Consider the following 17,843-nt stretch of genomic DNA (forward strand, 5'->3'; position numbering starts at 1 on the left):
AAACCTGGTCTCAATTCAATAATATCTAGTTGGGGACATGAGTAAAATTTACATCCAAACTTAATAATGGGGGTAAATAAAAATTCAAATTGAATTTTTCAGAATCCTCATGTATGTTAGGGACATGAAATTATTTAGAATTAACCTACTGCCTGGTGGGCAGGAGTTCAAGTAAAACATTTACTGCAAATTCTAAATATGTTGAGAATGGCTTGCTTTATTCTTCAAATACAAAATAAATATCATGCACTCTTTAGCCAAAGAGGAGATTCAGTTTCTTGCCAGATGTTCTCCAGTGTCAGGACAGCTATTAAACACTTCTGTCCTCTCTCTTGTCTTTTCAGACAGGCTTCCAAGAGAAAGGAAGAGACATGATGGATGAGTTTGGGTCACAGAGCATCTCGTGCTTGGCTCAGCTCCTCCTTCATTTTCTGCTTTGGGATTTCCTCGCCTATAGAATTCTGCTGTCACTTTGGACACTCCAGGCCTTCAGAAGTGCAATTGTCTGATGTTTTCCAGCAAGATCTGTGACTCTAACACTGAAGCATCCTCTGAACTGGAGTTTGACTTTGGATATTATATGCAGCCCATATCCAAAAGGGCTTCCCAATAGAATCTCAATAATAAAGGTCATATCAAATTATCTCTGAGACAATTTTTCAGTTGGTTCTGAGATTGTACAAGGTACGAGACTGTCACACCACTAAAAGTGATCATATCATCCAAGGGGTTGTAAACATTCTACCATTTCTCAAGAGATGAGACTCACAAGGTTTTCTCTCAACACTCAATACAAGATTTATTGTCAATGTTATGAAGCAAAAACTATTTCTATCTAGAGAATATGAGCAACACAAAAAAAGAAACAAGATGTGATGAGGGGGAAAGTCACAATACTAAATACAAACACTCAGTCTTTAATACTAAATATTAATTTAAAAATTTTTCAGCTCCTTTTAAGAAATACACATATTTGTAAGTGCTTACATAAGAACATATACTTTTAAACAGAAGCATAAGTAAATAAATAAACAATAAGGCTCATTTATCTTGGTTCTATACAAAACACCTTTTATGTCTTCCCATCTCATTTATTTCCTCTATAGATAAGAATTATTCTTTTACACATTGATTATACTACGTTTTAAAGAATACTTATAATGTGCGTGAATATGATTATACTCAGGAAACAAGATTGGCTCAAGTACTTTAATCTTATATTAATAACAATGTAATTATGTACAACTTTATCTGAACTTTTCTATGTAGGCCATTCTGCAGTTTTATAATTTTCCTATTTCTTGTGTATTTTGTATTCGCATAGATGTCATATAACCCCTTTGAACTATAATTAATCATACGATCTCCAACATGGAAAACATACATGTGACATCTCAGATAGGTGATTAAATACAAAGACAATGTCCAATTGCCTTCAAGAATTAATATGTTAAAATAGAGCTACTCAGGAGGCTGAGATCTGAGGATTGCAATTCAAAACCAGCCTTGGCAGGAATGTCCTTGAATCTTATCTCCAATTAACCACCAGAAAACTATGGCTCAAGTGGTGGAGTGCTAGCCTTGAGATGAAGAGCTGAGGGACAAGCCTTGACCCATTATTCAAGCCCCATCACCAACAATAAAACAAACAAACAAACAAACAAATAGAGCTGGACCTTTCTCACTCAAAAGTTCTCATATTAAATTCTTACCAGCATTAAACCAGATGCAAAGATAAGGTGTTCTAAAGGAAGAGTTCAAGTGGTGGGGATGTGGATGTAAACTGGTACTGGTGGAAAGGATGACTATTTACAGTATACAGATTATCTATTTTAAAATGTATAAAACTCAACCAAAATATTTTTAAAAAGGTTGAAAACAGTAGAAGAAATGTTTATATGAAAGCATAGATGGAATGACAAAACTAATTTACATGGTAAAGACATGATAAACATTAGAAAAAATAAAGTTAAAAAGTTCAGTGGATAGCTGAAGGGATTTTATTAGGATATATTTTAGACTTATTATATTATTGCACACAACCATTAGACTTTCCTTGGTGATGAAAATTCTTTACTTATGAGGATGTCATGAAATAATCAAGACAAAACTAAGGAGTTTTTATGCTAGTAAAGAATCAATTAGAAAATTAAAATAATACTTTGAGCGTTAGGATTTCTGAAACAATGTAACTATGAGTAAATTATTTTACAGTCAACTACAATGCCCACTAAGCCAAAACATCTAGAACTAATTTAAAATAATTCTGAGACTATGAACAGGTGCAGAACCTTTGTATGCACAGAGAATGATCTGTAGAATAGAACAGTTAAATAAATACTATACTATCCACATTAGAGTGGTCAACCTGTGCAAAATCGCAAGGCAATATTTTACCAATAGTTTTCAATGAAAAAATTCCTAAAGCCAAGGAAAATGAACTCTTGCCCATGTAGGTACTCTGAAACCCACAGCTGCACTTGGCTGATTACAATTGGAAGGATTCTTAAAATTGCTACATTTCAAATTCACACATTTTTCATTCTCTTTTAGATATTGCAACAATATAAACAGGCTATGCTCAATTACCTGCAGAGAAGTTGGATGGATAATAATGAAATATATGCCAGGTGGAGTTTTCAATTTCCTGAATCACTTACTCAGGGCTCTATATTGAAAAATTAAACTTGGGGGACACAGATAAATTCATAAACGTCAAAAAAGTGGATTCTTGAAAGACTATGTAATTTGTCTTAGAAATACAGCTTCTGTAAAAATATAGCAATAACATATCTTAGCTTTGTTTTGGTCCATAGTTGTTTAATATAATGTTTTCGTCATAGTCTAGACTTGGTGATTTAATAAAAGTTAAAAAATACTTTTCTCAACTTTTTTTTATGATTGTTTAAGTCTTTCTTTTCTTAAAAAGCAGTGGTTACACTAAAAATATCCTCTTGAGAAGAATGGAAATATCAGATTTCCTTTCACATGAGTGATTTTCTGCCTTCTCCATCTTCAATACTTTCCACTTGAGTACCTGTTAAGAGACTGGAAGTATGGGAGTGGAAAGGAAGTGGATGGAAATTATTCTCTAAGCATATTTATTATGCCAACAATGCAACTTAATGCATCCTTGATGGTGTGCAATTAGGTATTAAAATTTCTCATAACGAGAAATGTTCTCGGTCAGTGGGAAATACTGTCGATAATTTCAGGTAACCTGGGAATAATTTGGCTGCTTAAAAGGCTTAGGCCAATAGATAAAGCATTCATTTAGGGAAAAATTGATTTGTTCTTCACATTAATCCTCTGCTTAACGATATTGTAAAATACATAAAACCTGAAGAGAAAACCAGTAATCCTTTTATGTTTTCAAATAGTTTTATAAGGATACAATATGGCAATAAGAAAATAGTCCCCCAAACCATTGTTATTTTCCTGAAGGGTTAGTTACCTTTGACCAAAGCTAAGAGTTTCATCTATTTCACATTATTGGTTGAATATAAATTTCTACTATTTATTTTCATTTGTTTCTGTGATTTTATTTTCTCTGATGTTTTCTGCCTCAACCACCAGTTTATCCAGAAGGAAATCGAAATGGTAGATGTGTAAACATAGTAGTAGAGATAACTAGATTGACAAATACATACACATTGAAAATCTTTTTTGAATTCTGGTCACACTCTGTATTCTTGACCTCTTTGGCCTAGTTTGAACTCTCAGAAAATTATAATCCACTAGAAAAAAAGCAATTTAACAATAGATATCAGTCAGAAGAGAGAAGGTGTATTTTAGTTATATATGTAATTTTTCTTGTTTGCATTTGAACTATAGTTGGCTATTTTTTTAACAAATCTGAAACTCATACTTGACAAGCCATAACAATTCATAAAGTATCAGGAAGCTGAATATGCAATCATTATCTTTGGACTATAATTATGGTCATGTTAAGCAACACAGACACCTGAGGTAAGAAAGAAACCTGGGAAGGGGAGTATATGTAGATCATTTTATACTGTTATAATTACAGTAAAACCTTTTGCTCATATTTTACCTATTAAATGCAAGAAGTATGAGTATCACCTTAAAACATTTCAATTTGCTAAAGGATTAAATATAGTCAGAGAAAAATGTGTATTGATCCTCACACATATTTATTACTTTTCTTTTGAATTTTAACATTTTTATTCTAATTTATATTCAACATACTTAAGACTATGAAAACTTTAATCAAAATGAGTAGAGTAACATTTTTGGTTACATGTATCAGAATGATACTCATTAAGTGAAGTAAGCCAGGCACAAAGAAACATAGGTCCCAAGGTTTCCCTTATTTGCAATAACTAATATATATCTGAGACAAGCAGAAACGGTCAGATAAGTTGATGTGAGGTGAAATGAACCACAAGATAAGGACTCAAATGGTTTTTTTCTTTCTTGCGATTGTTTCTAACATATTTATAAGATATTTCTTTGTTGCTTTGTATGTCCCTCCCCCACGGTATAACCCCCGTTTTCACTGTATTTGATATTGGTATAATTTGTGGAGGGGAAAGGAAAAAACAAATAGTTTAAATAGGGATACAGGTGGACCCATTGTAACAGTGAGATGTACAAGTCGTTATGTTGAAAAACGAACTTTGCAACTTTGGCGGGGGGTGGGTTGGGGGGAGAGGGAGATGGGAAGGGGAAATAAAGGAGGAGGCAACAATGCTTGATAAGAAATGTACTCATTACCTTGCCCATGTAATTGTAACCTCTCTGTACGGTATTTTCACAATAAAAAATAAATAAAACAATCAAAGGAACAAAAGCATCAAAGGGAAAAGCTCACCCTGCCCACCCTATGGCTGGTACTCACTTAGCATGGCGAATGTCTGGCAGAGATCTTTCTAGAGCAATATTGTTGCTGACAAAAATATTGAATCCATTTTCCTTGTAAGCTGAGTCATCATGGTCGTCTTCAGTAAGAGGGTAAGGTTTCCCGTGTTCACCTTTTCCTAACAGGAAGAAATGAAGTGGGGTATTATTCTAGGGGGAAAAAACATATGAAGACTTTGATATCTTCACACATTCCTGGGTTCCACAGAAGATAGTAGTAGTAAGGACTATGGAACATTGCTTAAGTTTAATTGGAGAAGTGAAATATACTTCTTATTTTTAAAAGCAAACAATTGAGAAGTAGAAAGTGTCATCTCACATTTCAGAGGAAACCATTTCAAACATGTCCAGTATATATCTTTCCATATTATTTTTACATTGTTATGCCCTAAATAATTTCACATCTGTGTGTGTTTATTACCTATTCACATGATGCTTCTTTCCAATAATATTTTTACCCATATTGCTGAGTTTTAGATTCATCCATTTAGATTCATTCTTTAAACTCCTATTGATGAAAGGGAAACTAATGTTCTTTGTGCATGAATTTGGTATTCTGATTGTTAAATCTACCAGTAGAAGGAGTCTCAAATGAATGAATGGCTCTCTAAGTTATAACAGGAAATTTGTGAGCCAGAAATGACCATACTAGAAATTTCTTCATTGCTAAACATGTTTTATCCACAACGCCAGGAGATTTCATGGCAAATAATACCAATTAGCCCTGACTTCAACACTTCTTTCTAATATAGACCCCTGTATTCTCTAATGCAGCATGCACTTTGGTGTATAAATACCTAAGTGAAAACAAGTAAATGACCTTTCATATATCCCAAATAATCAAATAAATATTGCAGGTCGAATTTATTATAATACTCAAAAGACTTTACTGTGGTTATTATTCTCTAGACATATTACTTTAACTTTTTTAGAATATATAATTTAACTATTACTAATGGTTCAACCAGAGTTCTCCCTTTAAATATATCAAATAATGTACCATCTGCTATATCTAAAATATAGCATAAGATGAAAGAAGCATATAAGTATAGAAAGTATAAATGAGATATTTTAAATAATTAAAGCATAACAATATCTAAGTGTATAAGTATTAAGGGAAAATTGTTGCCTTATAAATATGCATTGTATATTGTATATATTTTATGAAAGAGTAGATACTAAACAGAATTCATGGTGATTTTCTCATAATGAACATGTATTCATCTCCCAGGTAAAATGGCATTTTATTTACAGCATCAGTCTTGTAGGTTGGGATGACTATCAAGGTTTGATGTTTATTGATTATCTACTAAATGCACCACTGAGTAGTGAAATTGAAAATGTACACAGAATGAAGCCAGGACTGGCACAAGCTAGGCATGTATTGTGTTTGGGAAGATACAGGGCACATTCATAAAACAGCTATTATGAGAAAGAAGTGTAATGTTTGTGGACCTTCAAGAACTGAATAATAAACCTTTGGGAGCATCGAAATTTGCCAAACTGAGGATTTTAGTATGGAATTGAAACTGGAGCTAGAATAAAATGAGGTTTCAACTATAACTTGGAAGATAAAAACATATGAAATGTTTTCAAAAGGCCAGAGCTGGCAAAGTTTACTTACTAAGTAAGAATAAAGCAATGTGTATAGGCAAGAATTTGGAATCTGCAGTTTACAAAATACTTATTTTCTAAACATTTTATTGTAAAGGTGATGTAAAGAGGGATTACAGTTACATGTCAGGTAATAAGTACATTTCTTTTTGACCAGTGTTACCCCCTCCCTCATTTTCTCCCAGTTTTTCCCCTCCTGATCTCCCGACCCCTCCAAGTTGTAGAGTTCATTTCCAACATAGTGTTTAGTGAATATCACTGCTGAATTTGTTCACTCTTTGTCCCACCATTTCTGCACGTCTCTTATTAAGTCTATTTAAAACGATAGATATCTCAAAAAATTGAACACTGGGAAATATAAGTGTATGTGATCAGAAATACCCTAGAGAGACTTTGAAATATTTGAACTAAAGTACAAGATAAGAAAATTAGGATTTCAGTATTTTCTAGAGAGTTCCTGAAGATAATTCTTGTCATACTCTATGTAGTCAACCACTCTTCAAATATTATTTGCTTATGTTAATTTCCTTCCACAGACTCAAATTACACAGTTATTGGAGTACTCTATGTCCTTCTCTGCTACACATGTACTCATTTTCTTCTAACTATACATCACTTACTTCTCTGAGTGTTTTTACTCTACCCTATGAATGTAAACTACACAAAGCAGAAATGCTTTGATATTCAACATAATATCTCCAATTCATAGAGGAGTGAAGACATTCTTCACAGAATATAGAAAGGCTTTAGACTTACAGCAACTTCTTAAAGAGTAAGTCAAAATTCATGAATATTAGAAATCTCTACTTTTTATTTATAAATTGTAATCATATTTTCCAAAGGGACTTAATTTCATGGGTAGTTTCTAGATTATTTGCTATTGAATTTGTATCATTTATTTTTAAAATTATACTTTTATTATCTTTAATTAGTTGTACAATAATCTTTAATTAGTTGTACATTGTACTTAACGTACAATGTTAAGTTGGCAAAGTATCTTTTCTCACATGCTGCAACTTTCAGGTATTTTTCATTTATATTTCATTGTCCTTTCTTCATTTCACTGATTATATAGCAACCATATTTCATCTTATCTGTATTCCTTGTAAGTTGTATTATGAATTCTCATCATACCAGAATATTTCCTGCTTTGCAAATAGTCCAGGCTTCGTCTAAATTGTATACCTCACGCATGAACATTTTCTTTCCCTGAGTTTCTTAGATGCAATAACAGGATTGATTTCATTGAACCTGCAGATTGCATATGAATATGTGCATGGAATATAATTTTATGATAAAATATGTGCATGGAATATAATTTTACTCTTTGATGAATCTATTAAACCCTTCTGTTCCCAGACTGTTAGTGGATTGTTAATAAATTTGCTTGCAATGTACTTTATCTTTTTTCTTTTTTAAGATGATATGCTTGTTCATGCCAGTGGGTTTTGTTTCTTTTATATTATAATTTATCATTGTATTGGCTATTCCTTTTCTGAAATGTAAGTTGAATCTCTTAAATTACATCATTTTCTAATCTTGTTTTTTTTGGATGAAAGTACCTCAGTGTCTGTGTACCTTTGAATGATTGTAATGTTAGACCATGTGATCCTTGTAGGAAAACCTAAGGGTCAGGTGAGATTCAATATGCACTCATTTCCTGAGTGATTAAAATAACTACATAGAGAGAAACTAAGATGTATTGGGCTTTTAAAAAGAACACAACATGAAAAGATTTATACATTTGGGTATGTTTTCAAAATCTACCAAATCAGAGCGATGCCTCATACTAAGTTAAAGACACTGTTACTAGTAGGATCTAAATACAAACTATAAGATTCTTTGGACAAAATGGAGTTTTTACATTTTAATTAAAAATTGTCTCTATTACTCAAACTCAGAAGAACTTACCAGTTTACTATTACCAGTTTAAAGTCAACTGAACCCAAAACAAATATCAGAGAGTAATTCGCTGAACCAAGAGTTGTAATAGCCTTTTTTCCACAATAAAGTGAATAAAATAATTAAGCATAATTCATCACAGATGACAAAATAGAAGAAAAAGTTCTGGCCAAAAAAGGTAAATTTGAGTAAAACTTACTTAACGTGTTTTAACATGATTTAGATAAGTAAAATAAATTTCTACAAGTGAGTTACAAGATGAATAGAGAAACAAGTTTCTACAAGCAAACTCTAAGATGATTGTATACTAACTACAATGAATAATAGTCAAGACATCCTGAGAAGAGTTAAAAAAAACTCTTAGCAAAAGTAGAGTAGGTGTCTACAAAAGGGAGTATTCTTTTCTCTTCTGGGAGAGTTCACTACTAATGAAATGAGCTTTTAGTTTAGGCAGACACTGGGACAATTTGAATTCAAGGTCTCATTTCCATTTCCCTTATAACCCCTTGAGTAGCCACAACCAGGTTGGCATTGTTGCAATAGCTCTTCTAAGAGTGAATCCCTAGCAAGTCGGTGCCAGCCTGTAAAGCTCTAGCTTCTCAAGCCACATTAAATAACAATCACTTTGGGAAATACCAACAGAATATGCTTTATAAATGTCAGTCAGTTCCACAATTTCTATATATATTCTGGCTAAAGAACTGTTACTAGTAAGACAAAGAAATAGCATAATAAAACAACTATTTTATAATGTCAGTTAGGAAGATAAAGTGTGATAATTGCCAGATAACACAAACTAGGCGAACAATAATTAAAACACTGATATTTTCAAATACAAGAAAAAAAGGAACCTTAGAAAAGGAGCTTATTATAGAAGGTCATTTGTAGTATAGTTGGGAGACAATTAAGAATAATGGTAAAGTATCGATTAGAACAGTCTAAATAATGAGACAATGTCAAAAGGAGACAGCAAAATTTAGAAAAAAATTGTCTGAACTTTTCTTCAGTAATCTTAGCCCCTCATAAATTAATTTTTATTTTTCTATCTAAGTAACAATTGGAAGAAAAACTTCAAAGGCAAAGGGAGTAGCCACCTATAAAAGCACAATGTTTTTTCAATGTGTTACAAAGACAATATTTTTTCCCACATACGATGATTTTAAATATTTGTTTAGGATCACTGTGGGATAGTTTAGCTTCCACCTTTTAAAGGAAGCCATATGCAGTTATCCTCGAACAGGTAATGAACTGAATAGATAGGAGAAGAGAAAATGCAAATAGTTAAATTGGTATTTTAATTATTGTTGATATACTCTCTGAATTGTCAAATCTTGATCAATTAATATATGAATGGCTGGTATGTTTTAGATGGACTGTAATTCCAAATCAGTTAACACTTGAGTTACAATTTGCTGACATAAAGTAGCATGTCTAAAATACTTTATTGAATCAAAGTTTTTGAAAGTCATTTAAAAATTCATTAATTCAACTAAGGATTACAAGTGAGAATTACTGTACCAAGTCTCACAATCTTTTTGGTGCTTTGTATGTCCCTCCCCCACGGTACAACCCCTACTTTCACTGTATTTGATGTTGGTATAATTTGTGGAGGGGAAGGGAAAAAACAAATCGTTTAAATAGGGATACAGGTGGACCCATTGAAACAATAAGATGTACAAGTCGTTATGTCGAAAAACAAACTTTACAACTTTGGCCAGGGCGGAGGTGGGGGTGGTGGGGGGGTGGGAGATGGGAAGAGATGGGAAGGGGAAACAAAGGAGGAGGCAACAATGCTTGATAAGAAATGTACTCATTATCTTGCCCATGTAATTGTACTCTGTACAGAATTTTTACAATAAAAAAGAATATTTTGATTGAGAATTGGTGGTGAACAAATGGAAACATGACTTAATTTGTAAAGATTTGCCACTGTATTTGGGAAGAAAAATTCTAAATAATAAAATGTGCATTGTACATGTAATCTCAAAGACTTATTGAATTGATTTTTTTTAAGGTGAAACACAGACTAACATTTTTTTATTGTGAAAATACTGTACAGAGGGGTTACAATTACATGGGCAAGATAAGAGTACATTTCTTTTTTTTTAATTTAATTTTATTTTATTTGTGAACATACTGTACAGAGGAGTTACAATTACATGGGCAGGATAATGCGTACATTTCTTACCAAGCATTGCAGCCTCCTCCTGTGTTTACCCTTCACATCCCTTCCCAGCCTCCCCCCTCCCCCCCAATCCCAATCCTTCTCCTTCCTCCCCTTCCCCCCCCCCCCGCACCGACATTGTAAAGCTCGTTTTGGACATGACAACTACTTAAAGATAATAATAACATTAATAAAAAATTGTGTTTTATATAATAGACATATCTATCTATCTGTCTATCTATCTATCTATCTATCTATCTATCTATCTATCTATCTATCCACATATCTATCTATAGCACAAAGTCAATGTACCTACATGAGTGGGTGGTGATAGAAGGTTGCTTATTCAGTACTTTTGTATTTCCAAACTATAGGAAAATATAAGTAAGCAGGATATATTGCACAGGTCACTGTAATGCTCAAATCTAATGCCAAATCTTATAACATATCACTTATATATGAAACATAAGTTCAAACTCTGACAAAATATCTCCTCTGACTTTCCACATAGACTTATGAGTAGAACTAGCATGTCCAAAATTATTGTTCAGCAAGAAATCCTTTTAACAAAGACAATCAATAGAGGCTCTACTTTCTATCTTAATTATTGTAGAAATTGGCCAGGCAATTATAAGGGGTTAATTTCACTGATAAGAATTTTTGGTCTACTTTCTTTTGGTTTGATAGTGGTTAGAAACAAACCAAAGTGACTATAATCTGTAGTGAAATATTCCAGCGGATGGGTGAATAGCTTTTCATAATAATTTAATATTTTGTGTTCCACATTCCCTCATGTTTTCAAAAGAAAGATTTAGGATATGAGCTAGTCAAAATGAGAGGGTAAGAAGTAAAATTACATTTTAGTTTAGAAAATAATTTGCTACATTTGGTCGTTGATGTAGATTTTAATATTTTCTCATATTTCACCAGTAGAATCACAAAAAGTATATGCAGACCTTCTCTTGAAACTAATGAATAATCTGAAATTCTGAAAAGTGAACATTTTTTCCAGGATATTTAATTTGGAAATTGAAAGCCAAAATATTTGTATATAGTATTTAACCACTATTTATAATATATTTCTGTTCAATACTTGGCATTATATTCAATCTGTTCTATTTTTAATGTTCATTACTAATTACCATAAAGATAATCTGTATAAATAGTATTAAATTACTATTTTCATGTCAAAATAAGTTTTCACAGAGAAAATAGATAAAGATATATCAAAAAGCAATATATTACTTTGTGTTAGCTTCTAATCTTGTTAAAATCACTTATAAACTCTTTGTTTAGAAAAATGAGATATTAAATAACTATATTTCTAAGATATACTATAAAAATATTTATGATCTTCAAAGACAGAATAATATCAGAGGCAGTGTAAAAATTTTTCTTATACCTACATATTGCTTTTTTAACAATAAATCGATACAACTTGGATAAAACATATCAGCATATGGATTTTTGGTCCTGAATTATTTAGGGAAAACACAAATTATTAAAAACCCAAAGTAAGATTTCATTACCAATGTTATATGGCTTTGATTTGTTTTAATGTTCTTACCATTCATGCAAAATAGACTTCCTCATGGAGAGGTTACTAATTCAGACTAATTCAGAAAAAAAAATCTGTGGGCTATAAAATAGTTCTACAAAGAACTATGGAGAGATGTAATTCTCATCCCTTATCTAAACTTTCAGTAGTGTTGATTGGAGAAAATTATTGGATTATCTACACATTTACCCATTTCCTTCTCTTTGGAAAACCCTGCAATGAATCATAACACAATTATTCATGATCAAGTTTATAAATGTATTATGAATGGAAATAAAACAATCTCTCAAAGTAATTAGAAAGACAAAATTCAGGGCTAAATGACTCATTTAACTATTTCTTCATCTTAATAAATGGACAAACAAGATCATGTACCAAAATACTCAACCCCAGAATTTAGAAGACCTTTCTTTCTCTTGTTTTAGCTATTAGTTCCAAAATAACCAATCATTGATTATGCCACCAAAATACCTTAAGAATCTCATTTCTGCTTTCCACTTCCATCACCATCGGTGTAATCCTCTTAGTTACGGATTGTTAACATAATCCTAACTGTTCCTTTGGCTTTTACTTTTTGTCCCATGGTGATTCATTTTCCACATACGAGAGAGGAAAGTAAAAATGTAATTTGAATAATTACTCTACTCCCCATAAATCCTCTTTATGTTTTTCTATTGTATTTAATGTTGTCTGCTTTCTCTTCACCATAGTCTATGAAGCTTTACTAGGCTTGGCTTCTGGTGCTGTGAACCTGATCTTATACCAGCCGTCCCCAGCCTCAGAGTGCTTATCTGTACTGGACTCCATTCTTTTTCTCAAACAGAAACAAATCTCCAATTTCCAAATTACCACTTGCTGCTGAACAGTTTACCAGCTTTGTAGTAGCAGCTTCCTTCTTTCAGAGGTGTGTGGTAGACCATGCATCAGTGTAAATGAGCTCTCCCAATTGGTGATTTCTTTAGTCATTTGGTACATTGCATGATCTTGTGTTCTTACTTTGCCTTAGTAACTTCGATGAAATAGAGCAACGATGTGGAACTAACAGGATTATCAGTCTTTTACATATGAATTTGTCTATTTCTTTTTTCTTATAAGTAATTAGTGAGCCATTTTTTTTCAGTTACTATGCTACATTCTCACTGAATGTCTTTTGAATAAGCAAACTGTTCAATTTTCTTATAATCCAGTTATTAATGTTTCCCAGTTACTGTGGTCTGCGTCATATTTTAAAATCCAGTGTTTTGATAGCTTTAGTTGGAGTTAAACAGTTATTGGGTGACTCAGTTAAAGCCAAAGTACATTAAAATATAAAGTTTAGTTCTTTGTAAACAATCTGTTTGCTTAGATGTTGCAGATTGTCCATAGAGTAGCTATAGTATTAGGCTGAGCTCAGGTGATGTTGAATATCAGCTGAAGCTAGCTCAAGGTTTGCTTCATCTACATGTTGAAGTAACAGGCCAGCCTTAGTAGGCCTAGCATGCACTACTCAGGAATGTCCGGAGTTCTAAGGAATTAGTATATTTAAGCATTCATTTTTCAAACCTAGTTATGCTCTATTGACCAAATTGAACAATATAGTAAGGTCAAAATAAAGGACTTAGGTACATTCTAATCTTGGTAGATGAAACATTGAAGTCATTTGACAAAGATAATGGCAAATAGTTGGAGTAATAAACTGGGGACATCAGCTCATTGCAGCAAATGTATTCTCCTGTAATAACTTCTACATGTATCCTTGTGTAGTTTTTTCATTTTTATATCTTATGGTAGGTCATATAAGGACCTCTCAAGATGTCCATATCTGAGTTCATATAGATGAAAGGCCTTTGCACATCATTACACGGTGTGTTTGTGTGTACTCAGATTTCCATACTAGTAATTATGACAAAATACTAAGACCAATCACTTTAAACTATGAAATGTTTATTTGGGCTTAGGGTTTCAGAAGCTGTGGTCTATTATCAGTTCCCTACATTTAGAATTGTGGTAAGGCAGAATATTATTGTGTGGCAGAGGACGCTACTTCTCTCATGGGTGATGGCAAATAAACGCAGAGAGAAAAAAGGGTTGATGTTTCCCAGTTCCATTCAAAGACATCCCCAGTGTCCTAATATACTCCACTGAGCCTCATCTCCTAAATAAACGCCATGACCTCCCACCTGATTCACAGACTGCCAGCCAAGCCTTAGAACATGAATTTTGGAGGATATATTTAAGAGGTTAATCACAGCAATGGCAAAAAAGGATTCATAGAGGTGATTAAGTTAAGGATATTGAGTTGGGGATACATCTCCTGCTTGCATTTATGCCATAATGAATTAATAGGAAAATTCAAAAGAAGGTTAAAGGAGAAAATCTAATATTGGGAATCCTTTTTGATCATGATTTTTAATGAGGGTACATCCAAAGTTTTATTTATTCTTTTTTCTTTTTCTGTGCTTAGGATTGAATATGGTAAGGATGTTTCTTACAACTGAGCTATATCCTTGGCTGAGGTTTTAATGTTAATTTAATCCCTTCATTTGTGATTGATATTTCATAAAAATGTAATTATAGCTAGATACCAGTAGCTCATGCCTATAATCATAGCTACCCAGGAAGCTGAGATCTGAGGAACATGGTTCAAAGCCAGGGCAGGAAAGTCTGTGGGACAGTTATCTCCAATTAACCAACAAAAAACTGATGGTGGGGCATGGTACAAAGTGGTAGAGTGCTAGACTTGAGCTTAAGACCTCAGGGATGGTGCCTAGGCCCTGAATTCAAGCCCCATGACTGACAAGAAAGGAATTATATTTTATAAACTTAAATAAGAAGTTAATAGTTTTTATATTTAAAAATGTGGGCAATATGTTTGCTTTTGTTTCCTGTTGTATGCTTTCTTAGAACCAACAGATAAGAGCATATAGCATTTCTCATTCAGCAGATTGCTGTAGGTTATGTGCGTTTTATGTCTCAAAAGTGTAGTTATTCAGCAGATTGTATGGGTGTGTGCGCATCATGTCCCACAAAGGGGTATGTTGGCAACATCACATAAGCAAGCCAGGCATTTAGAATTTGTTTCAAGGACGGAATACTTTGAAATTGAAGGACTACTTTCAAATAATTGGAATATTTCTTTTAATTTAAAGTGGCAGAAAATTGTTTGTAATTTACACATTACAAATGGAATATCATGAAAAGAAAGTCCTTGGGTAAAATGTGATTAAATAACTCTTAAGCCAAAGTTAGTATTTAAAGAAAAATCCTTAGAAAGAAACTAACACACATGAGCTGTGTTAATAACGTTCTGTTTTTAAGTATTGGAGGGTTTTTTTTTGGAGTTTAATCAGAAAAATAATTACTAAAAGCCTTCGATTCTGGATGGGTTGTAGGTCTGAGTCCTTTAGATCAAAGAGCTAGTAAGTAACAAATATAATTCTCTACTCAATAGAAACTCTGGAATAAAAAGAGAAGATTTGATATGTATATCTTAAAAAGAAGGAAAGATAGATCTCTGAATCTTGTCTAAAGTATTTTGGAAATAGCACTGGGCTACGATGCCTGGGCACACTTGTCTGGGTATGGTGGAATAGACTTCCTCCTTAGTCCTGGTCTATGTTCTCTGGGAGCTCCTTCGTTCATTCCACAGCTATGGCTCCACATGATTGCACATTTGTCTATCTCGTTTTCTCTTTGGTTCAAATGAATGCATTTGGGGGATTTTGCACTCTAGTTGTGACATCATTTGTAGTCCACCTTTAGTCCATGAATTACTTTAGGATTCACTGAATACTGAGAGCGTCTTTTGGAATAGACTTACTGAACCTCCCTAATGAGCTAACTTGTCTTTAGCAAATTGTCCTGTTGCAAGGTTGACTTTTATTGCATTACCTTTGCCCTGAATTCTACATTAAAGAAGGAGAAAAAGGCACAAAGCTAAATGATTCAGATTTGAAGTCAGCTATCCAAGAAAAAGGAACAAGAAAACATCAGTCATAAGCACTCTAATTGGTAACCTTTCTTTAGATATATAAAATCTAGAACATGTGATGACCTTCAAATAACACTAGAATACCCATTAAAAATGGACCACTGCAGGGTTAATGAGTACTCTAGTGTCCACCTGCCTGTAGTTAAAAATAGACTTCCTTAAGTTTTCTGCATTAGCTCTTGTGGTTGTTAGTTAAGATGATCCTTACTGTGATACTCCAGCTATTTTCTCATCAGCTACCCCATCAAAATAAAGGTCTTTCTCTGCCACTTAGGTTTCTCTCTACTAATTGGCTTCTGTCAAGAGGTGAGCAAACTGAACCTTTGTTCTTTGAAAAAGCCAAGGCCTTATAAAAAATAAGATGTCTGACCTATTTGCTTCTTTGCATTTTCATGGATAGAAATCTTTCACTTTCCTTTTTTGGGAAATAATATATGTATTTATAATATAAAGATAGATTTGCATTTCTGTACTGAAATAGGTTAAAATTAATGTGTAGTTGTGGAGGTGGGAGGGAAGGGATGGTAGGGGAAAAACAAAGGAGGAGGCAACAATGCTGGGTAAGAAATATACTCATTACCTTGCTCATGTAACTGTAATCCCTCTGTATAGTAGTTTCACAACAAAAATCTTATTAAAAATTAATCTAGAGAGGAAAATGTATAGTGGAAAAGGGGTGGGGCCTAATAAAGGGATGACATTCGAAGGGAGGACTTGGTTTTCCTACATTCTGAAAATAAGGGCTTTCTATCAAGGTAAGTGAAGGATCACACTGACTTTGCTCTAGCTAGGGGAAGCCATACTGAGCAAACATTAGCATCCATCAGGGTGGAAAAAGATATAAAAGAAACTTGGCTGAATATAGGTGTGGGTAATGTTATTGTAGGATGAAAGTACTTGTCAATTTTTGTCTTTCCTCCTTCAGCCCACCCACACAAGGCTGAATTATTCCACCACATACATCATTTACATTTATTAGGTTACTATTTCCCTAATACTCAGGGGGAAAAAATCACATAAAACCATTCTTAAGGCTGCCAAGTGTTTCGAAGATTGAACTGGCTTCCATAGCAACGGAAGCATCATCAGGACAGCTCCTGGGCACATGTACCAACAGTTTCAACCCATTAAATGGGATCCTGCAGGCAGAGTCTCCCATAAACCAACATTGTAGCAGAGTACTTCTGTTTTGTTGGCCAGGTTTTGTTTTCAGGCCTCAGGAACAAATGATTCCATGTTATTCCATTGCTCACGTTCTTTACTGAAAATAAAGTATTTCCTCTTTTTCGCCTTTTTAAATTCTCATAATTGTCCTGAAGCATAACAGTGAGCAATTGCCACCCAAAAAAGAATACAAAATTTAAAAGAAAAGTAATATCTAAACTTATGATATAGCCAAAAATGCATCAAATAGGAAGACTCAGAAAGATTGAACAGAATTAAGGAAAAATATTCTGAGGGCTCTCAAAGACAATGGAAGAAAAGAACTTTTCAAATAGATGCAATAGTTGAAAACTTTTAATTCAGCTGTTTTCAAGACTTATGCGGATGGAAATGATCCATTAAGTAAATGGAATATACTGTGGTTAGTACTATATTTAATTTACAATTTTAAGTGCATTTTTATATTGATTAATCGATAAGATAGTTGGTACAAGTTGAAAGATGCCATGCAAGGAAAACTTATCATCTGCAAAGAAAGACTTACTGTGTCTGGAATATCTAGAATAAAGAATGCACAACTTAGCTTGTTT

The 17,843-nt window shown here is 33.2% G+C and overlaps 1 protein-coding gene across 1 annotated transcript in view; it reads right to left on the reverse strand.

Moving 5' to 3' along the window:
• Galntl6 (polypeptide N-acetylgalactosaminyltransferase like 6) overlaps positions 1-17,843 on the reverse strand; it is an 847,322-nt gene that overhangs the window by 504,545 nt on the left and 324,934 nt on the right. Inside the window, exon 4 of the mRNA XM_070016476.1 lies at positions 4,862-5,000. Within this exon, the coding sequence (XP_069872577.1) occupies positions 4,862-5,000 (139 nt within the window). The remainder of the gene's footprint in view (positions 1-4,861; positions 5,001-17,843) is intronic.

Source organism: Dipodomys merriami, unplaced genomic scaffold (genome assembly GCF_024711535.1).
Source record: "Dipodomys merriami isolate MVZ:Mamm:240054 unplaced genomic scaffold, mDipMer1.0.p SCAF_12, whole genome shotgun sequence".
Taxonomy (NCBI): Eukaryota; Metazoa; Chordata; class Mammalia; order Rodentia; family Heteromyidae; genus Dipodomys; species Dipodomys merriami.